Raw genomic sequence first — 18,296 nt, 5'->3', positions numbered from 1 at the left:
ACAGGCTTTTTTTTTGGCAGTACTAGAATAAAGTGTAATTGCGCGTTTACTACAGCAGGGGGCAGTGGCGCTCTCATTGTTACTTCTGTCACGTTTGCGACAGTGCAACATTTTACGACTTACAAGACAAGTTAGGATAGTCACGGTGGGGAGGGGGGGCGCGAATAGTTTTCTTCTTGCTAGGGGGGGGGCGTAACAGAAAATAATTGAGAAGCACTGGGTTAAATAAAGGTTAACCTAAAAAAAAAAAAAAAAAAAAAAGTGAACCCTGAACTTTGAACCCGCGGTGACCCCGCGGTGACCCCGCGGTGACCCCGTGGTGACCCCGTGGTGACCCCGCGGTGACCTTTGAACCCCGAACTTTCAACTCTAGTTAAAAATCGAAAATGTGCACATGACCCCGTGAACTTTGAACCGACCTTTGACCCCTGGGTGAACTTTGAACCGTAAACTTTGACCTTTGACCCCTAGCTAATTACGTTTTTTTTTTTTTTTAAACCGGCATAGCAGAACGATCCATGGTCTTCAGATGCCGCGCTGTCGCCATCTCCTGGTCAGTTAGTGAAATGCTTTTGCTGATGTTTTTTTTTCTCTCAATTAAAACAAATCAATTAGCCAGTTGGTTTTCTTTATTTAATATCTATTATCAGACAAAACCAAATTGTGAATCAGTCACCTAGGCTATAGCAGAACAAACAATCCATGGTCTTCAGATGCCACGCTGTCGCCATCTCCTGGTCAGCTAGTGAAATGCTTTTGCTGTTTTTTTTTCCTCTCAATTAAAACAAATCAATCAATCAGTTGGTTTTCTTTATTTAATCTCTGATATCAGACAAAACCAAATTGTGAATCAGTCACCTAGGCCAGTGCTTCTCAAATAGTGGGGCGCGCCCCCTTGGGGGCGCGGTGCTATTCCTGGGGGGGCGCGTGTGACCCTGGGGAACAGGCTTTTTTTTTGGCAGTACTAGAATAAAGTGTAATTGCGCGTTTACTACAGCAGGGGGCAGTGGCGCTCTCATTTTTACAACTTACAAGACAAGTTAGGATAGTCACGGTGGGGAGGGGGGGCGCGAATAGTTTTCTTCTTGCTAGGGGGAGGCGTAACAGAAAATAATTGAGAAGCACTGCTTTTACCCAAGTTTGATTCTCACCCATTACTCTTGTTTAATTTTTAAAAATGCGTCACTTGGTGCCTACGATAATTGCTCATGATATGAATTAAATAATCAGATTAAGTCAACGGTTTGTATGTTACTCTTTTAATTTCTCCAATCTTTCAGCTCGAATCCAAATTATAAAGTGGACAAATTAAAAACACAGGATGCTATAACATATACAGCTTTTTATAATCTTAGTCTCTCAAGTCTACAATAATGAAAGTTTTGACTTTTTAACCCAAGAAACAATGTATGTAAAACTCTCGATTAACCCATAAATGTTGATACACATTTCAGAGGTACACAATGTCAACCAGGAACTTATATTGCATAGCATATTGAACAAAAATATTTACAATATACATTGAACATCTGTACAAACTGTTTGTAAACAGTTGCATAGAATTTGAGATTAAAGCACATGCGAAGATGTTGAGGTTCCCTTTATACGTTCATGACAGGAGTGAGCTGCAGCAGGGAGTTCTGTGGTCGAATGGCGCTGCTTTTGGTGTGTAGTTTGCCCAAGTTCTGGAGAAAACCCCTTCTCTTGAGACCCTGCAGAATGACTGTGTTGCTGGAGGCCAGACTAACGTGGGTCCTGCATGGAGAAGGGGGGGGGGGGACATGTTTGATAAAAATGGAATTAATAAGGCGCCGTTTCGTATATTCCAACGTGGAAGGCTGCCAAGTGAGTTCAAAGCATTTAGTTTCCACCCATTTGAAATTTAAGCACGGCGCAGCAATTATACATCATTATCAAAATCATTCCCTGCTGTCCAAATATTGGACGTTGGGCTTCATTACAAGGTGTTTGTTCAGCTTTATTGCTTTTTGCTTTTTTTTTTTTCCTCCCAAGAAAGAAACACAAATTGGTGAAAGGCCAAATGCAGTAATGCAGCCCGGAGGTGTAACGTCGCACTCGGGTGTTTATTTTTGCCCGACTGCTTGCGATGGTCTCGAGGAAAGCCGTGAGATTGAAGCACCAGCTGCAATATCAACTTTTTCCACATATTCAATTTCAAATATCCCAGATCTCGCAAAATTGCTCGAGCATTTACTCCCCTAGTGATCAAAGTCGGCAAAGACCCAATTATCAGATAAATGGAAGAAAACAGACTCACCGTGGAGAATCTATCCCGCTGTCTCCTGTGATGCTCTGGTTCTCAACCAGTTCCACTGCCTCTCCCGTTTCCCCGGGCCCGCTTAGACCGGCTCCTGGATTCAGGGGAACCGCCCTCTCGTGAAAATCCTCCTCCTGAGCTTCCTTCACCTCGGCTGCCCAATGAGCCGATTCGCCGTCGCCCTCGTCCGTCGACTTACGGACGGTCTCCGTGTCCGATTCGACCTCACTTGTTGGGCAGTAGTCAAAGATGCTACTGTCAAAGGCCTCGGGAGGTTCAGGACAATCGGAGTGGCGTAATTCTTCCAGCGCCTGAGCTTCTTTTCCGGAACTTGGTTCATCTTGGGGAGCTGCTTGACTCTGCTGAGGATACTGCCGTCTCCACGCGGGTTCCACAGATCTGCTGGGGCTCAGAGAAGCTTCCCACTGGCTGCTGGACCTTCTGTCGCTAGAGGTGACTCGTTGACGGGTAAAGTCGGAGTAGTGATACTTGGATTCGGTGTCGGATTGCTGGTGGACTAAGTGGGGGTGAAGGTAATTGGGGGTAAGGTCCTCCTCGTTCAAGCACAGGGAGCTGCAAGTATCGTCATCCCGGTGATGTTCTATTCTCTGGTAGAGGTCATCTTCGGCGTCGGTTACCGAGGGCAGGTTATGGACGACCGGTTCCGGTGTTTCTTTCTCTCTGCCGGCGGTTCTTCCGTCTTTTTGCTGCTGATGTGTTGCGAGTTCGTCGGCTTTCTGCGAGTCGTCTCTTTGCGGTTTGGTTGATCTGAGCGAGTGCTTCCGTTGTAAAGCCGTCTTGGGCCAGGTCCTTGTTGGGACGGTGTCAGAATTGCCATACGGTTGGATTTTCGGAAGAGCGTCGGGCAAAGTCTGGCTTTTGGGGGTTTCTGCGCCGTTTCCTTCCCTCTGGTGTCGAAGTTTGTCGTCCATACGCAGCGTGCAGCTCTGCGGGTACGCCGAGCCGTAGTCCGGCGGGAATTCTCGGTTGAGCTTCGTGTCGACCCGCGGTAAATGCTCGCAGCTGGCTTCCCTCTCCCGGCCGTAGTTTTCTTCAGATGTGCGAGATTTGGCGATGTCTCGGTCGTCCGCTACGCTCATCTCGGTCCGATGCGCGTCCCAAGATTTGGAGCGAAGGGTCGTTCGTTCCTTCTTCCCTGCCGGCCTGCCTTCTTTTGGTTTTCGATGCTCCCGAGCGGCGGGAAGAATTCCAGCTTCTGGAGCCTGAAAAGGGTTTTCAATGCGTTTCTTGTAAAGCGAGAGAGCCTCTTCGGCTTTACAAGGTTGATCGATTGGGATTTCCACTCGCAACCTGGTGGGGATCAGATCTTCTCCGTCTTGATAGATCTTCTTGATCCTTTCCCGTTGTTTTTCTTTGGAGGAGTGCAAGCGTCGTTTGCTCCGAGAGCTTTTCGGAGCAGACCTTTTGACTGACCTGGAGGAGTGGTGGTGCCTCGCTTTAGAACTTGTTAGGACCTCCGTTGACATTCCCTTGTCGACTCCTTTGCTCAGGGCCTTCTCCCGCCTTTCTTCCAGCTTCTTCATCAGAACCGTGTGACGCGTCAGGTTGTCCACCGTCAACTCGGGGTTGATACGCTTGATGATGGCGTGCTCCAGGTCGCGAGGTAAGTTATTGAGGTCATCTTCGTCTCTCACCGGCCACTCCTCGGGTGGGAACTGCCCGGCGAATGACGCATACTCCTTCTTTGACTTCTCCTTTTTACCGCCGTTCCTCCGGAACAAACTGAGGCCAAACTTCCTGCCCGGCTTGCCGTCTTTTTCTTTGCGGTTGATGGCTCCCGAGGGTTTGCTGATCTCGCTGGCGTGGCAGTCCGCCGCTGTGGAGGTGGACTGATGCTGCACCGAAGCTTTGTGATCCGACGGCCGAGGCCATTTCGAGCTCTTGGCCGTGCATTCGCTGACGGAAACGGAGACGGAATGTTGATCGGGCGTGGCGGGTGGAGGAAGGGCGAGCGGCGTGGTAGCAGCGAGGCGGACGTTGGTGGACGTCGGGAGCGAGCTGAAGCAGCTGCAAGACTTGCAGTGAGCCAGCGGGGGCGCCTCCACCGAGATGTCGTTGCTCAGAAGGTAAGTAACGGGAGGCGGTGACGGAGGGTCCTCCGCTGAGCCCGAAGTCCACCATGTCTTCTCTCGAGCCACGTTGCCGGTGATAAAATAAGTCTGAGGGGTGACGATGAAGTAGCCCTCCCCTGTGTGGTAAATTTTGCGCTCCTTGATCAGAGTGCCCAAAGTATTGTAGAGGATGTCCTGAGTTGGAATGGTTATCCCTAAAAAGCAAAGAGAGAGAGATGTTTCTAAGATCTGATAAGATCTGAAGAAGTTGAGGTCTTACCCGGATGTGATTTGCTCATGTGGTTCACCAGAGTCTCCTGACTGACGACGATTTGGGAGGAGTTCATGTCGGAGATGACTGAGCACAACACCTCCGCCAAAGGAATGAATTGGGACTGGGGGACGGGGGACATCTGCAACGGGGACAAGTCGCCTGGAACACATCACGACAGATTGTGAGATGGTGCAACTACGCCCAAACCGCATCAGGATTCAAAACAATTGTCCTCTAACCACTTCTTAAGCCCGGATCACGGTGGTCTATTTATGTGAGTTACATGAACCGTGAAAGTCTGGCCGGCTGCGGACATTCCAGCAGCGCCGGGACGAACCGCAGAATTCCACCACTCCCACAACACTGACCGCAGGTCGCATGCTGGGTGGATCGCATATCTCGCCCCCAAGACTCCAATGTCATGGAGGTGCCCTTGGAAAAACATGACCCCCCCTTCCCCTAAAGAACTTCTTGACATATTTGGTCTTGTAATTTCAAACTGGTGCCATGCAAGTTTGACCACATCAAAAATGACTCACGGGGCAGACGGCATTCACATGGGACGTGTCTGGAAATGTAAAAAAGGAAATCTGATAAAAAAAAAAAGTGTTTAAAGATTAGTCATGCTTTAAAACAAACCAGATCCCGAGTGAATGATTAGACAGACAAATCCGTTACAGGTTTGACTAGTTAATCAATCATAAAGGTGTTCTGGTGGATTCATTGACATCGAAAAATATTAGCGAAACCAAAAGTAGGAGACAGAAAATAAAATGTTAAACCAAATAATCTGGAATATAAAAAAATGGAAAACTTTGATTTCATGACAGCGCTGTAGAAAACGATACTTGAAGGACTGTGTTTCCACTTGAAGTTCAAACATATGCCACAAGACCCCCAAACACAGCAAAGCGCCCGCTTGATGTAAACTAAACATTTACAGCCGTCGCATTTGAGCCACTTAGACACAAGACGGGGAAAATAAACAACACGTCGCGTACTATCTGTCACACAAGCCAATGAATAGTGTCTTGTTTTTGTGTGTGTGGGGGGGGGTTGCAGTGACACATTTTTAAAGTCAATAAAGCAGAAAACCGCATGATTTATTCAAGTAAAAAAAAAAAAAAAAGATTAACAGCACTTTTTTTTGGGGGGTGAGACCTGATCCTATGACACACGGAGGGATTGTAAAAACACATGATCCCCCCACCCCAGATATCGCAATCCGACTCTGGCTAGCCACTGAATGTGCACTGCTGACTGGGCTCTTCATTGTATAGCAACCACGCAATGTCACATGACCAAAGGGCTTTTTTTTGGAGGGGGGGGGCACGATGAGCTCAATGGGATCAATAATCTCCTAATAATCCGTGATTTAGTGCTGCTTTTGAACGGTTTGCCGACCATGCACTTTGTCATTCGCAGCATGAATAACATAACCTGCCGGCTGGTTGCCATGGCAACAGCGGGGCAGACAGCTTGGGTATCAAACAGTGGATTAAACACTGGGGACACTCGCAAAATGCCCTGACTGGGTTGGAATAGGGTTGCATTATAAAGGCAGACTAACAGAGAGAAAAAAAAAAATCAACATAAATTACTTTCATACCTTAACACCAATGAGATAAAAAGTCCTGAACTTTCCATGTGAGAATAAAGTGGTCGCATGAGAGTGAGCAGGAAAGGAAAAAAAGTCTATCTTCTCTGCTTTTATTTGGGGGATGTCTACTGACCCTGATGAGAGCCACATGGCTGTTTTGGTAGCTGCCGCATGAGTCTCATTTTATCACTTAAGCCTCCTACACGCTTCAATAGAAAAAGCAGAATACACTGACTGGACATAAGAGGTTGAAATGTCAGAAGTATTTCATATCACGATTGCACTGACCAAATTATTTAAAAAAAAAAAAACATACAAAAATACAATATTTTGGGGGTGAGATATTAGTCAGAAAAATACAATATAAGTATGACTATGTGAAAATCTGTAAAATTAGATAAAAAGAATATATAAACTATAACAACAACAAAAGTGCTACAAAAAATAGAAGCTGCAAAATATTTGACAAATTATTCTAAAACAATACAAAAAAAATCTAAGAATGGAAACCCACCAAAATATGGCCTCCAAAATCTAAGCGTCCTCTCAATGTTTAGCAGTAAGCAAGACTACTTCCCTCCAAGCCTGACCGCGAGTTATCTGAGTAACTCAGTTTTCAGACTTTCCAAGTTTTTCACGATCGCACTGATGCGTCTCTCGCAGCCAAAAGTGGCCTTGTTAAATTCAGACTGCACAGAGCTCCAGACAGTCATGTTAGCAATGATGCTAATGCTAGCCCAACACACAAAAAGTCAGAAAAACAACTAACTAGTAAAAAAAAAAAAACAACTGGAGAGTTTTGTGTTGTCTACTGTTGCCATGGAAACCTTTCGCGGGACCCAAAGCCAAAGAAAAGGGAAGAATGCGGAGTAGGCCAGTATTTGTGTCCCTTTCCAACCCCTCAAAAGCTTTTCAGACTCATTTTGTAGACCATTGACATTATCCTCAAGCCAACTTTAAAGACATCAAGCAGTGCATGTGAATCAGATGGTATTTTGCATTTTACTCCTCTGCAATTAAATGTTGCACAAGGTTACAGATAACATCGAAAAATCTTTTAATGTACGCATCTACTTAAATGATGGATTTTCAAGTTTGTAGAGTCCTAACGGTTTCTAAGATGGCCATCGTAGTGATATGATTAAGTCCAAGCTGAAGGTATTAAATCCGCATTGCGCCACTGACTGAACCCAATGCATAAACCTGAGACTTGAAACAAGACAGACGTGTCTTTGAGAGCTCAGTGAAACGTGATACCAATGCACTAGTGCGTACGGGCCGGAGGGAGGGGGCGGGCATCGGACAAGAGACATAAAGAACCACCTTGGGAGAGCAACATTCACAAACTCACTTGTTGTTGAATGTTTTATGGAACGTGATGCGGTTATTTAGACTGTTGTTTCAAAAAATTCAAACAAAAAATGGTATCCATTTTATTCGGTGTTAGAATACTGTGATCAAAACAAAAAAAATCACGATTGATTGTTTCCCCACTTTTTTCTTCCAACACTTGCGTTAATCGTGTTCTTCGTTTCCCATGAGAAAAACCACGGTGCTGATCCCGACGTTTGCGGCGTTTTTGCAAAGGTGGCACACCTCACCGCAATTGCTACAAACACAGTCGTCTCAGGAGACCCCGAGGTGTTTTGATTGTAAATTTACCGTAATATCCCGTAGCTGAGTCATTTGTCAGAGGCGGAGTGAGAATCAAAACAAACCCAACGAGGGAAACTCAAGCTGCCGCTGACACGGCGGACAAACTTCGGCGTTGTTTTTATTGGCAGCAAAACCGTGACTGCTCTTATAATCAATCTATATATTGCGGTTCATCCGTCACGTAATAGTTCCCACAGATGCAATGGCTAGAAAAAGTCGACACACCCCTGTTACCGTGGTAGGCTTTTTGTCATTAAAAATAAGACCTACAAACTGTACAACTGAAAATGTTGTTTTTTTGTATGTCGGTACTCCTTGAGGGTTAAAGTCCGTTGACTTTGTGTTCTACGTGCCGGACTGGCAGGATGGGGGATGTGTGGGAGCTTCCTTGTCCGTGTAGAAAGGATGCAGGCTGAAGACAACACATGCGAGCAATGTGAAAGAGGTCAAGGCTTCCTGCTGTCTGGCTGCTAGCGTAAACATTCAACATAGCGCATGAGGAAACGTGGCGGAACATTTGCTACAGAAGAGGTAGGAAGTCTCGGTGGGAAGGACGGCTCGTCGGGTGTAAAACCAACCTCGGAGGAAAAGTTTACACTGAGTAGACTTTGCGTATGGTTCACAGCCATTTTGAGCTAGCAAAAAAAAAAAATAAAGACAAACAAGCCGGTTAATGGACCCCACACACAAAATATAAAAGCAGGCCACACAATCGGTACGTTTCTGAACCCACCTGACCCGCGGCAGCTTGTTAGCAAGAAGGTTTAGACCTTTGACCTGCACTGCTCAATTAGGACGGCGCAAAACCATTTTAAAGCCCAGTGAGAGACCGTGGGAGGGCATCGTGGTTAATAAGCTAACATCTGGAAGAATTATGATCATGAGTGGAGCACTTTGAGGAGGCGCTTTTGTGTGAAAGTAGAACATTTGAGGAGAAAGGTAAAGGGCGGGAGGGAAGAGAAATTCCAGGGGAAGTGTTAACAAAGCATCTCAGGAATGCTTAGCTAAGCTAAATGCTAAGCTAAGCTCACATCAGTTCTGATGTAGATGGGACACGAGATACCTCATTACACCTCACGTCTAAAGCCGCATAAATGTTTCAGCTTGTTGGAGGAGGCTAAATAATGCAGCAGCTAGCGCTTAGCAAGTATATGCTATTTCTACACTTTGTGTATTTAAAACCTGAAGACAAGATCTGCTCACTTGATTCTGGTTCTGATTACCATTTATTTTTAACCCTTTCTGAAATCAAAACAACGAACACCATGTTCAGAAACAAATCTCTAAATTAACCTTACTTCAGATAACTACTATATTAGAAGAAACCAAAGGAAAACTAAAATAGGCATTAAACCCTCTCTGGATTCCATTTAAACGTATAGACAAACATTAGCAAGAGCCGCAACCGACCCGGGTCGCTAACACAAACGATTCTTCAGTAGGAATGCGATATTATTTAAGCACGAGAAAAAAAAAAGAAGACCCCGAGGTCAACGACTGTAAAACGGAGGCCCTTTCCCGCTCAGATAACCGCGATGCATTAAGGAAAAAAAAGATTCCCTCTCGAGGCCACTTTCCCACGTTTTTATGGTTTAACTGAGACGTCAAAGATAATTACATTGAGCCCCGTATGTCAGAGGCTATTATGGAAAAGGAAGATCCCCTCACTGGTTTTAGTGTCTTTTTTTTCTCTTGGAGCGCTTGTTATCATGCTATTGTGAGGCCGCGGTAAGACGATATGTTTCAGCTAAAAAACATGAGCCCCACTTCCTCGTCTGTCAAATAGCACATTTACAACAAAGCCTCAGGTTCTTCTTCTATTGTTTAGGCAACAGTCGTCCAGGTCAAAGGCATTTTATTGTCAAGATGGCGCCCAAGTGTAATGGAGCAAGTCGTCACAACATGTCCCGAAATTGGCAAAACAGCAGAAACGGTATTTCTGATCGTTCCGAAGGGATTGAGATACCGTACCCTGCGGACCCCAAGCCACGGCTAACGGGGACCCCGCTTTGAGAACCACTCGTATAGATCATGAGCCGCGGTTGTTAAGCCAAAGTTCAGGACACAAAAATGGTTCCCCTGGTCAGTTTTCATTGGGATGGACCCAAATGCAAACAATTGTGATTTAAAGCCAAAGAAGAAAACCAAAGGGAAATGAAAATAAAACCGAACAATTAGCTCATATAAATCTTCTCGGCCTTTGCATTTTAGTGACTTCAGCCAAGTCTTCGTGTTCCCGACTGACATATTTATTGTATGTCGAGGTCTGACATCAATCTAGAAGTCGCCGCTGTAGCCGTTTGGCCGACGAGTGATTCGGCGCAGGCCGATTGTTTGCGAGGAGGCGGCAAAGCGGCTCATTTCCATACAAATTGCGGCGGTTGTGAAGCCAAGGACGGACGGGTACGAGGATTTGGAGGTAGGCCACGAAAACAACTTGTGTGCATTGTGCTCGTATAGTTGGGCGTTTAGCATGCGCTTGTACGCTTGATTGTTGTCTGGAGGAGCACAAAGTGTCTCGCATACGGATGACATGTCAAACACCCCCCCCAGCAGGCCATCACATCACACCCTGCCAGTTGTGTCCCCCCCCCACACACACACACACATTCCTCAACTGCCTTTAAGACATTTTAGACTATTTGACAAAGGGCGTCAAATTGGAGGGTTTTAAAAACGATATCATAATCCGGTAAATGTTCAAATCGCTAGCAACAAAAAGTTACAAAAGACGACAAAAGTAAAAAAAAAAAAAAAAGTGGTTGACGTGAAAAGGGCATTTGGACTCAAATTTATTCTCTTTTATACGCAAAGTCGCCAAACATGAAAATAACCACTCACAAAGTTATCTTTAGGGCTAAAACAACACACAAGGGGCGACTTATCGTTGGACTCGTGGATGGTGATGTCACGTATGTCCAACGCATGACATCAGGCCATAGGGAACGACGTACTTTGGTCCGATTGGGACGGGGCACAAAAGCTGCATTGAAGGACACAAATTAATCAGCGAGTTTTAGCGTCGTCAAACAAGGTTGTTTGTATAACTGTCTCCGATTTGTTTATACACCTAAAAAAAAAGTTGTTTTCAAAGTGTCCATTTTATGGCTTTGACACATTTTTGCCAAGGTTGTAAACGCATGTTGAAGCCTCTGTGTGAAGCCTCGTAAAAGAATAAAACTTGATGCAACTATTAGCATATACAGATATAACGCAATTTATAAAAACACTTTTTATTCTCTTTTTATCATGTTTCCATTTTACTTCATTATCATATAAGAAAAAGATATGGTTAGTATTTTTTCAGCAGCGAACGAGTTCATTGAAACACTTCTATGAACATTTTTTTTGTTTTTAAGTTTAAAATGGCTTACCTTAACCAGAATCGAATCGGAACTAGTTTGTTGCCGTCAACACGATGAGGGAACGAGAATTAAACTTCGCTATCTTAATGATATTGCAAAACTCAAATGAAATAAGCATTCATGATGCTGTGTTTCGACCCTTTAAAGAACCGATATTGGAGCACAACCTGTTTGGTTCCTCACGCAGACATACAAGCATTTCTTATCCTTTGCTAAAAATGAAAAATATGACTGCAGTTTACTGAGTAGTTGTGAAAGTCACGTGGTCAAGGAAGCATATGAATTCATCATGAAACACAAATTGTTTCAATCTTTACATTCTTATGGCTATTTTTGGTACAATATAAATCAGCACGAGTTTTCTTATTTGAAAAAAAAGTTTTTGTTGGTGATTTATGGGGGTCTGGAACAGACAGTATCTTCAAATAATATTGAATGACATTTTCAAGACTAAAAGCTTTGGGTCGTTTTTTGATTTAACATACTTATCACATTGGACGTGAAAATATTTTGGAGCTTGATGTAAGACACCATATGACTGTGTTGCAACTTCTCACCCACAGCTCTGATGACCAAGCCCGTGGCTGACTTGAGCGCTCTTCTCATCCACGCTTCCCTCAGCACCTCCAAGCTAGCCGAGCTTCCCTGGATGAAAAGCACCAAGTTGTCCATCCAGCCTTGGAAGTGCACCTCGCCCATGGCCTTCACCAGCCGATTATTCCAGAAACTGCGGAGATTCTGCGCCTTGAAGTCGGCGAACACCTCCAGCCCCGTGGCGCAGGAGCTCCGGCGGCTCTCCTCCGCCGCCGACTCCTCGTCGTCGTCGGGGCCGAAGACCACCGCCAGGGAGCCGGCGGAGAGCTGCACGATCCGCGGCGGGTGGAGCGACATGTCCGCCGCTTTTCCGAGCTCCAAATTCAATGCGACTTCAACGGACTTGTTGAGTTAAACTGCAGCTTTGTCTCCTGGAAACATAGCCGGGGGGCGAGGGGGTCCTCCTGCTGTGAGGGTCCTGACAAGACCGAGAGAGGGGAGACAGACTAGCAGGGTGGAAGAGGAGGGACAGGAGGAGGGGGCGACCCACACGAACACACAGGTGGAGGACCTCCCACTGCTTACAGGTGTGAGAACTTGCCATCACAATAAAAAGACGAACAATTGTTCATTTTCAAATTGCTTTTGTCTCATTTGCAATAAAGACATTACCATTTAAGAGGAAGTCAAGTTCAAACAAACAAACAAACCTTCAGAATAATATGTTCTATCCGACCCCACTAGCCGAAACGTGTCATTCTGATTAATTCTGCATTTATGGAATATGAAGCAAAAGCCGCCATGTTTTTAATCAGTCCGAGGGGACGGCCATTTTGCCACTTGCTGTCGCCTGAAAATGACGTCACAGTTGCTTGCTCAGGTAATGACCAATCACGGCTCAGAACATTAAATAATAAAAGTAAATATATAAAGAATGAAATGAATATGGAAATAATTCATGTTAAACATTACCATTCATTTAATTTAGGCTCTCTTCATAAATAAATGTACAATATAGGGTGTTTAATTTGATTAATATCATACAAAAATGTGCTTTGGAATCATGTAAATGAATCATGCTTGATGCAGTTATCAACAGATTCTGCAGATGTAACCAATGTAGTGGCCGTAAAATGACTCAAACGACCATCCATATGACATTTAAAAAAACTTTTTTTCCAAATGGCCAATCTTTTCATTTGTTCTCCTCCAGCAACTTGTTTCATCACAACATTATTACCTCTAAATGAGAACCACATCTCCCCTTTTGGCCATTAGACGCTGCTTTTAAGCAAAGCCCGCAGACTGGAAGTGCACCTCGTATATCACAAGCTCAGAAAGCTTTTTTGGCTTTACTATCAAGCGGCGCTCGAACCCTGGGAGGCCCCTGGTCCCATTCTGCCTCTTTGTATTAAGAGCCTGCGTGCAACAGGATATTGAGCTTCCTCTGCACATGAAAAGAATACAGCGGCATGGCCAACGCACGGTGACTGACTTCATCTCTGTAGAATAATGTCGAAAAGGTCAAAGTGAAGACGCCATGTGATTACGTTCAATCTGCAATTTGAAGGAAAAAAAAACCTGCACTGTTGGGTTCAGTGCAAAGCGAGTGCAAGTTGAAAAGTCAGGAAATTGCACATCTACTGCCAAACTGAGATCCTGGATGCCATTTGGATCAAATAAAATCTATGCTCAAATAGTTTGGGAGAAAAAAAAGTTAAATACAACTGAATTGAAGTGATTGTTTGGCGTATCACCACACGTACTTTTCCACAAATGTGACTTTAGAGGTTCCACTGCAATCATTTGTCTTTGACTTGGTTATTTATTCTCGGAAATGTTGATTTATATCTTGGTTACACCTACAATGAACCACTTCCAACTCCAACAATTGCTGATTTCCTGCATGGGAAAAGTGTAAAAACTCTGTTAACAATCAAAAGTAGATCAGATACGGAGTAGAAAAACACACGGCCTGTGTGCTATATCCATTTATATGGAACATGCATTAAGAGGAAGAAGTTTGCAAAAGTGTTTCCATTGTGTGGCAAACGTGAGGAGTCTTTCTTCCAAAATGTTAAGTCTGCCGGTGGGAGTGATTACCATGAAGCCCTTGGTAAGCATAATCACAACACATCCCTCACCCCCGGCCTGTCCATTTCCATACGCTAAGTAGTCTCAGGTGCTTGCGTGGGGCCGACGGCCTTGATGTGATCAAGACGTATATTTGGAATGCGATCAGTGTGTCACAAACATCTGGTCCTGCGAGGAAAACCCAGCTCTCGGGATCCAAGCAAAACACCCCAGAGGGGCTTCCTCTTTACCACCGTGCCAGGAATGAATTTGACCCCAATCGTCGGGCAACACACGCTTTGTACCATCTGACAATTCAGTGCGGTTTAGTGACCTGCCAAACTCTTTCCCAATTGAAATGAATGGATATGGCAGTAATTACACCCCCCCCCATTAGCATTAAGCTAACTCAGAAGCTAAGCTATGTGGGACTGGCAATAAACGACTGAAAGCGCATCTGAAACTGTCAATCAAATGACAAAACATCAAACGCCACGATGAAAAGCTCCAGCATCAAGGTTTTTTTTTTTTTTTTGGTCCGATTTCCTACTAAATTCATGTCCAAACTTGTGTCGCTACGGAGGTGGTGTGCAATTATCACCTGAGCCTTAGCAGCGAGGCCAAACATGAGCCAAACAGCTCCGTCTGGATTAAAGATATAACGTTACGCTTAGTGTGAGGCGCTCAGGGGCAGATTTTTTTTTATTTAAAAGCTAATGACAACTCATCTGGCTCTTAAACTAGTCCAAACTAGCCAAGATAAAGAAAAATCCCCCCTCTAAGCATAAAGCTAATGTATGAACTATACAAAAATACTCCAATTGAAATGTTCTACTTTTAACAGGTTGTTAAATCACCTCAAGGAGGGCAGGATGGATTTTAAACCAAAAGATGAGACAGAATGAAAGAAAAGTCTCTTGTACTAGGAGTGGGAGAGTTAGCAGGTGATGACTGAAGGTTTACACACACATACATCCAAAGGCCCCGTAGACACCAACATGTCACAGTCATGTGCGAGATGTCTGCCAGCTGCACTTGGAGCCTCCAAACGTCACGTTTAAGTCAAGCGACGCTGCGTTCGGGAATGCTAAAGTGCTCTAGGTTGTGTTGCCACAACAGCGTGAGCAAGCGGGATGGACGTCCGCTATGTAAACAGAGTGACCGACGGTGTTGACAGGCTAATAAAAAACAACAATGGAAAAGACAGTTTATGTTCTTACAATTGCATTCTCATCGATTCTCACTGGTGGCTAACGAGGACGTTAACAGGCGTCGTTTACTGTTAGCTATGTATTTCATGAAATAGAATGTTATGAATAAGACTAAATTTCCAAATAATTGAATTCCTAGGAATCATGTAGCTTTCGGCTAATCTTGCTAGCCAACTAACGCTCCACTTTTAGTGTTTACAGGTGCGGCGACTCAAACGCAGGCCGCCGAGCCGTAATGGGCGAATAGCTTAAGCGCTCCCATGTGACCACTTTCTTGTGACTTCATGGCGCGACGCAAGGGAGGGCAAAAAGAAAAAGCTTAGGCTGGCTTTATTGGAGACATAAAGTCACGAATAAATGCATTGATCAGCTAGTTTATGACGCAGCGTGAGTGCAGCCAGCAGGGTTGCAGGTTCAATCTACAGGGGAACGAAAAGAATGATGCACATATTGGCTTATTTAGAAATCGGTTTTTTTTTTACCCAATCAGATTTCAAATTTATCCTCAGTTTAGTTGGTCAAACCAGTTTTTATAGCTAATTAGCAAAATGCATTTGTGACAATCTCCACATTGCATATTTCGCGTATGTATAAATCAGTTATATCATCATTTTCCTTCGATTCCCCCCCCCCCCCCCCAAAAAAAGCCAACACAGCTCAAATCAGTTTCAATCAGCTACTGATGGTCGTCTTTGCAGCCTGCAACGTGTCACCTAGCACCAAATTATGAATCCAGGCAGCCTCGAGCTAAACGGAAACAGAATCTGGCTTTGAAGACCTTGGTGGTCATGTGACTTAAACAGAAAAAAGGGGGCAGCATATGCCCTTCATTAGCGAGGCGTGCGATGGGCTGCAGTCAGGGAATAAAAAAAACCAAGACGAGATGAGTGAGGGGAACCCGCTTCCTTTCAGTCACCTGATTTTTTTAAAAAGCACTGGGGGGAGAACATGGAAACTGCACAACTCCAAAGCCCGACTTAAATCCTATTTTTTCGCCCCACCTGAAACGTGACACTGTTTGGTGTGCCGTTGCGTTAATTCCTCAAGCAAAGGAAGCGTCTCATCATTCATAGATGACGACGACACCACGGGTTATCGTGAAGGGCAGCGAGGTGAGGCGTCGCCGCCTTTGGGCCGGGGAACGCCCCTGTCGAAAACAAGAGTGCAACTTTCTCACAGTGAAAGCCAGTATTCCCTGAGAGGTGAAGAGAAGGTGGGGGGCTTCCTCGACAACACCACTTTGCAGTGCCACTCTGCAGGAAGTAAGCTTCTTGCGGTGAGGTCCTCGCAACGAACAGGGGCCCTTCTCTCTCGGCGCACTCAGCCGTGAGGGACCCGCAAAATGAGCCTCTTATGGATCAATTACCTAAAATACCAAACAGGCCTGAAGAGGGTGGTTGACTTGTTTGTTTGATTGTGGCGACCGCCGGGCATTTCTGGCAAACCTCTCCCGGTGAACAAAGAGTGAGAACAAGATTTATGGATGTGTAAGGGATCCGCGGTGAAGATTTTCGTGCCCGAATATGTTCTTGTTGACTATCATTTCTCTGCTCGGCGGGGAACACAGTCCTCGAATTGCCGATGCAGGAAGTGTTTACAAATATTTGCCCTTGGAGTTTTATTTTTTACATTTAGAGAAGGCAAATCAGTTAAGGTTGTCACTACTAAATCATTTTAAAATAAATTTAATAGCAGTTCTTAGTGATGGAAAAGTGTGGGTGTCCAGTACAGAACCCTGCGGAACACCTTTGAGGAACCGATGCCATTTTCGGTTAACAGCAACTAGCTCAACCGCTTAATTCCGTGGTTGCCCATAAATAAACTTGCTCTGTTGTGCTTCACGTGAGCCGGGATTAGATTCCTACGTTGTCCAAATAGTGGGCGGGATGCCCCGAGACAATCGCGTGGCCTACTAAACGCTGACTCCTGACACGGAGTTGAAAAGGCGACACAGCGAGCTGTGTGTGAAGGACGGGGGAGCCGCTTTTGTCATGATAAGTATGACTCTGAACTTTTGACATGCACACAGAGCGGAGGGAGGGCGCTGAGAATGGCAGAGGGTGATTAGGCAAAGCGCTGCGAGATGAGAATGGAGATAAGGGAGAGAACGAAGACACTCGGGTTCCAAGTTGAATCCCAGCCCAACCGCTCAGCGCTGAACAAAATACAAACAATTTCAATGGAGCACACAGATCAGTTCTGCTTTTGTTTTTTAAAACTAACCTCTTCTGGAGAGTGTGACCCCCACATGGGGCGGGGGGGGGGCACAATGGGCTTCTGTTGCAGCCCGGGGAGCGGGCTTACCTGACCTGCTGCACCAGCTTTTAATTTCACACGTCGCGTGCATACGCTCGCTAGTGAAAAAGCACTGTAGGGACAAATGAGGTTTGTCAACTATTTGGCGCCGAGCAGCGGAACAAAAACAAGTCACATAAGCAAAGTGCCAGGTGACAGGTCCACATTGTTCTCACGGAAACCATGCAGACAAGCTGCAGGCACTGCACAAAGATGCTTCCTGTGCATTTTTATTTTTTGTACGGTGGTGGTGGGAGGGAAAAAAAACAAGTAACTATATTTAAACCAGTCGACAGTATTGTGAGAGGGATTTAAATTCAAACATCTGCCTCGGTTTTTTGGTTCTGGGTTCAAAGTTCTGCTCCAGCCTTCTATATGGCGTTTGCACAGTCTCCATTTTTTTTTTTTATTTAGTTTCCACTGGTATGATGGCTTCCTCCCACATTCCACAAACATGTTAGCTTCTGTGAAGACCGTAAATTTTTCACTCGTGTGAATTGAATTGACTTTGGGCCCTGTGATAGGCTCACTTTTTTTAATTATTGCATTATGAACTGCAGCTACAACTTTTAAAATGTTCTCAGAAGTAAGAAAATATTTCAATACAATAACAGACTCCGGAACAATTCCCTCAAAATTCTCAATGGGACAATACCATGGACGGTTCCATCATAAATCCAAATGCGTAAAACTTTGACAACTTTCCTTAAGGGGGATTTTAAAAAAAAATGTAATAACCTCTTAATCATAAAGTGAACAATAAGGAGGCGGGCACTCACAATTGGTGGCTCGCTGCAGCAGTGGAATTCTTCCCAGTATCCTGGAGAGAGTCTGATGCCTTGCTGAAGGGCACATCATGCAGGGAATCGAGCCCGCGGCCTTAAAGTCACGAGTCATATTTTTAACCACTTGATGGGCCGTGTTGCAGCCAACCTGTC

At 44.9% G+C, this 18,296-nt stretch overlaps 1 protein-coding gene and 2 long non-coding RNA genes across 3 annotated transcripts; 2 read left to right on the top strand and 1 right to left on the bottom strand.

Moving 5' to 3' along the window:
• Positions 1-801: 801 nt before the first annotated feature.
• On the bottom strand, positions 802-12,136 carry stox1 (storkhead box 1). Its single transcript, XM_061284966.1, has 4 exons — positions 11,803-12,136; positions 4,631-4,783; positions 2,279-4,565; positions 802-1,755 (listed from the first exon to the last, which is right to left on the bottom strand). Exons 1-4 carry the CDS (start codon positions 12,134-12,136, stop codon positions 1,602-1,604), a joined length of 2,928 nt encoding a protein of 975 aa, XP_061140950.1. The 3' UTR covers positions 802-1,601.
• On the top strand, positions 4,234-5,723 carry LOC133158088 (uncharacterized). Its single transcript, XR_009715130.1, has 2 exons — positions 4,234-4,365; positions 4,662-5,723. It is a non-coding gene; the product is annotated as an uncharacterized LOC133158088 (long non-coding RNA).
• Positions 8,048-11,936, top strand: LOC133158089 (uncharacterized). Its single transcript, XR_009715131.1, has 3 exons — positions 8,048-8,411; positions 10,145-10,299; positions 11,809-11,936. It is a non-coding gene; the product is annotated as an uncharacterized LOC133158089 (long non-coding RNA).
• Positions 12,137-18,296: the final 6,160 nt, after the last annotated feature.

The sequence above is a fragment of the Syngnathus typhle genome, linkage group LG8, assembly GCF_033458585.1.
Source record: "Syngnathus typhle isolate RoL2023-S1 ecotype Sweden linkage group LG8, RoL_Styp_1.0, whole genome shotgun sequence".
Classification (NCBI taxonomy): domain Eukaryota; kingdom Metazoa; phylum Chordata; class Actinopteri; order Syngnathiformes; family Syngnathidae; genus Syngnathus; species Syngnathus typhle.
This window is presented reverse-complemented; position numbering and strand designations above follow the sequence as displayed.

Coding starts and splice junctions, on each gene's coding strand:
- stox1 (XM_061284966.1), bottom strand. CDS start 12,136: ATGTCGCTCCACCCGCCGCGGATCGTGCAGCTCTCCGCCGGCTCCCTG. Junction 4,784..11,802: donor CTTGGTCATCAGAGCTGTGG/GTGAGAAGTTGC, acceptor GATGTGTTCCAG/GCGACTTGTCCCCGTTGCAG. Junction 4,566..4,630: donor CATGAGCAAATCACATCCGG/GTAAGACCTCAA, acceptor TTTGCTTTTTAG/GGATAACCATTCCAACTCAG.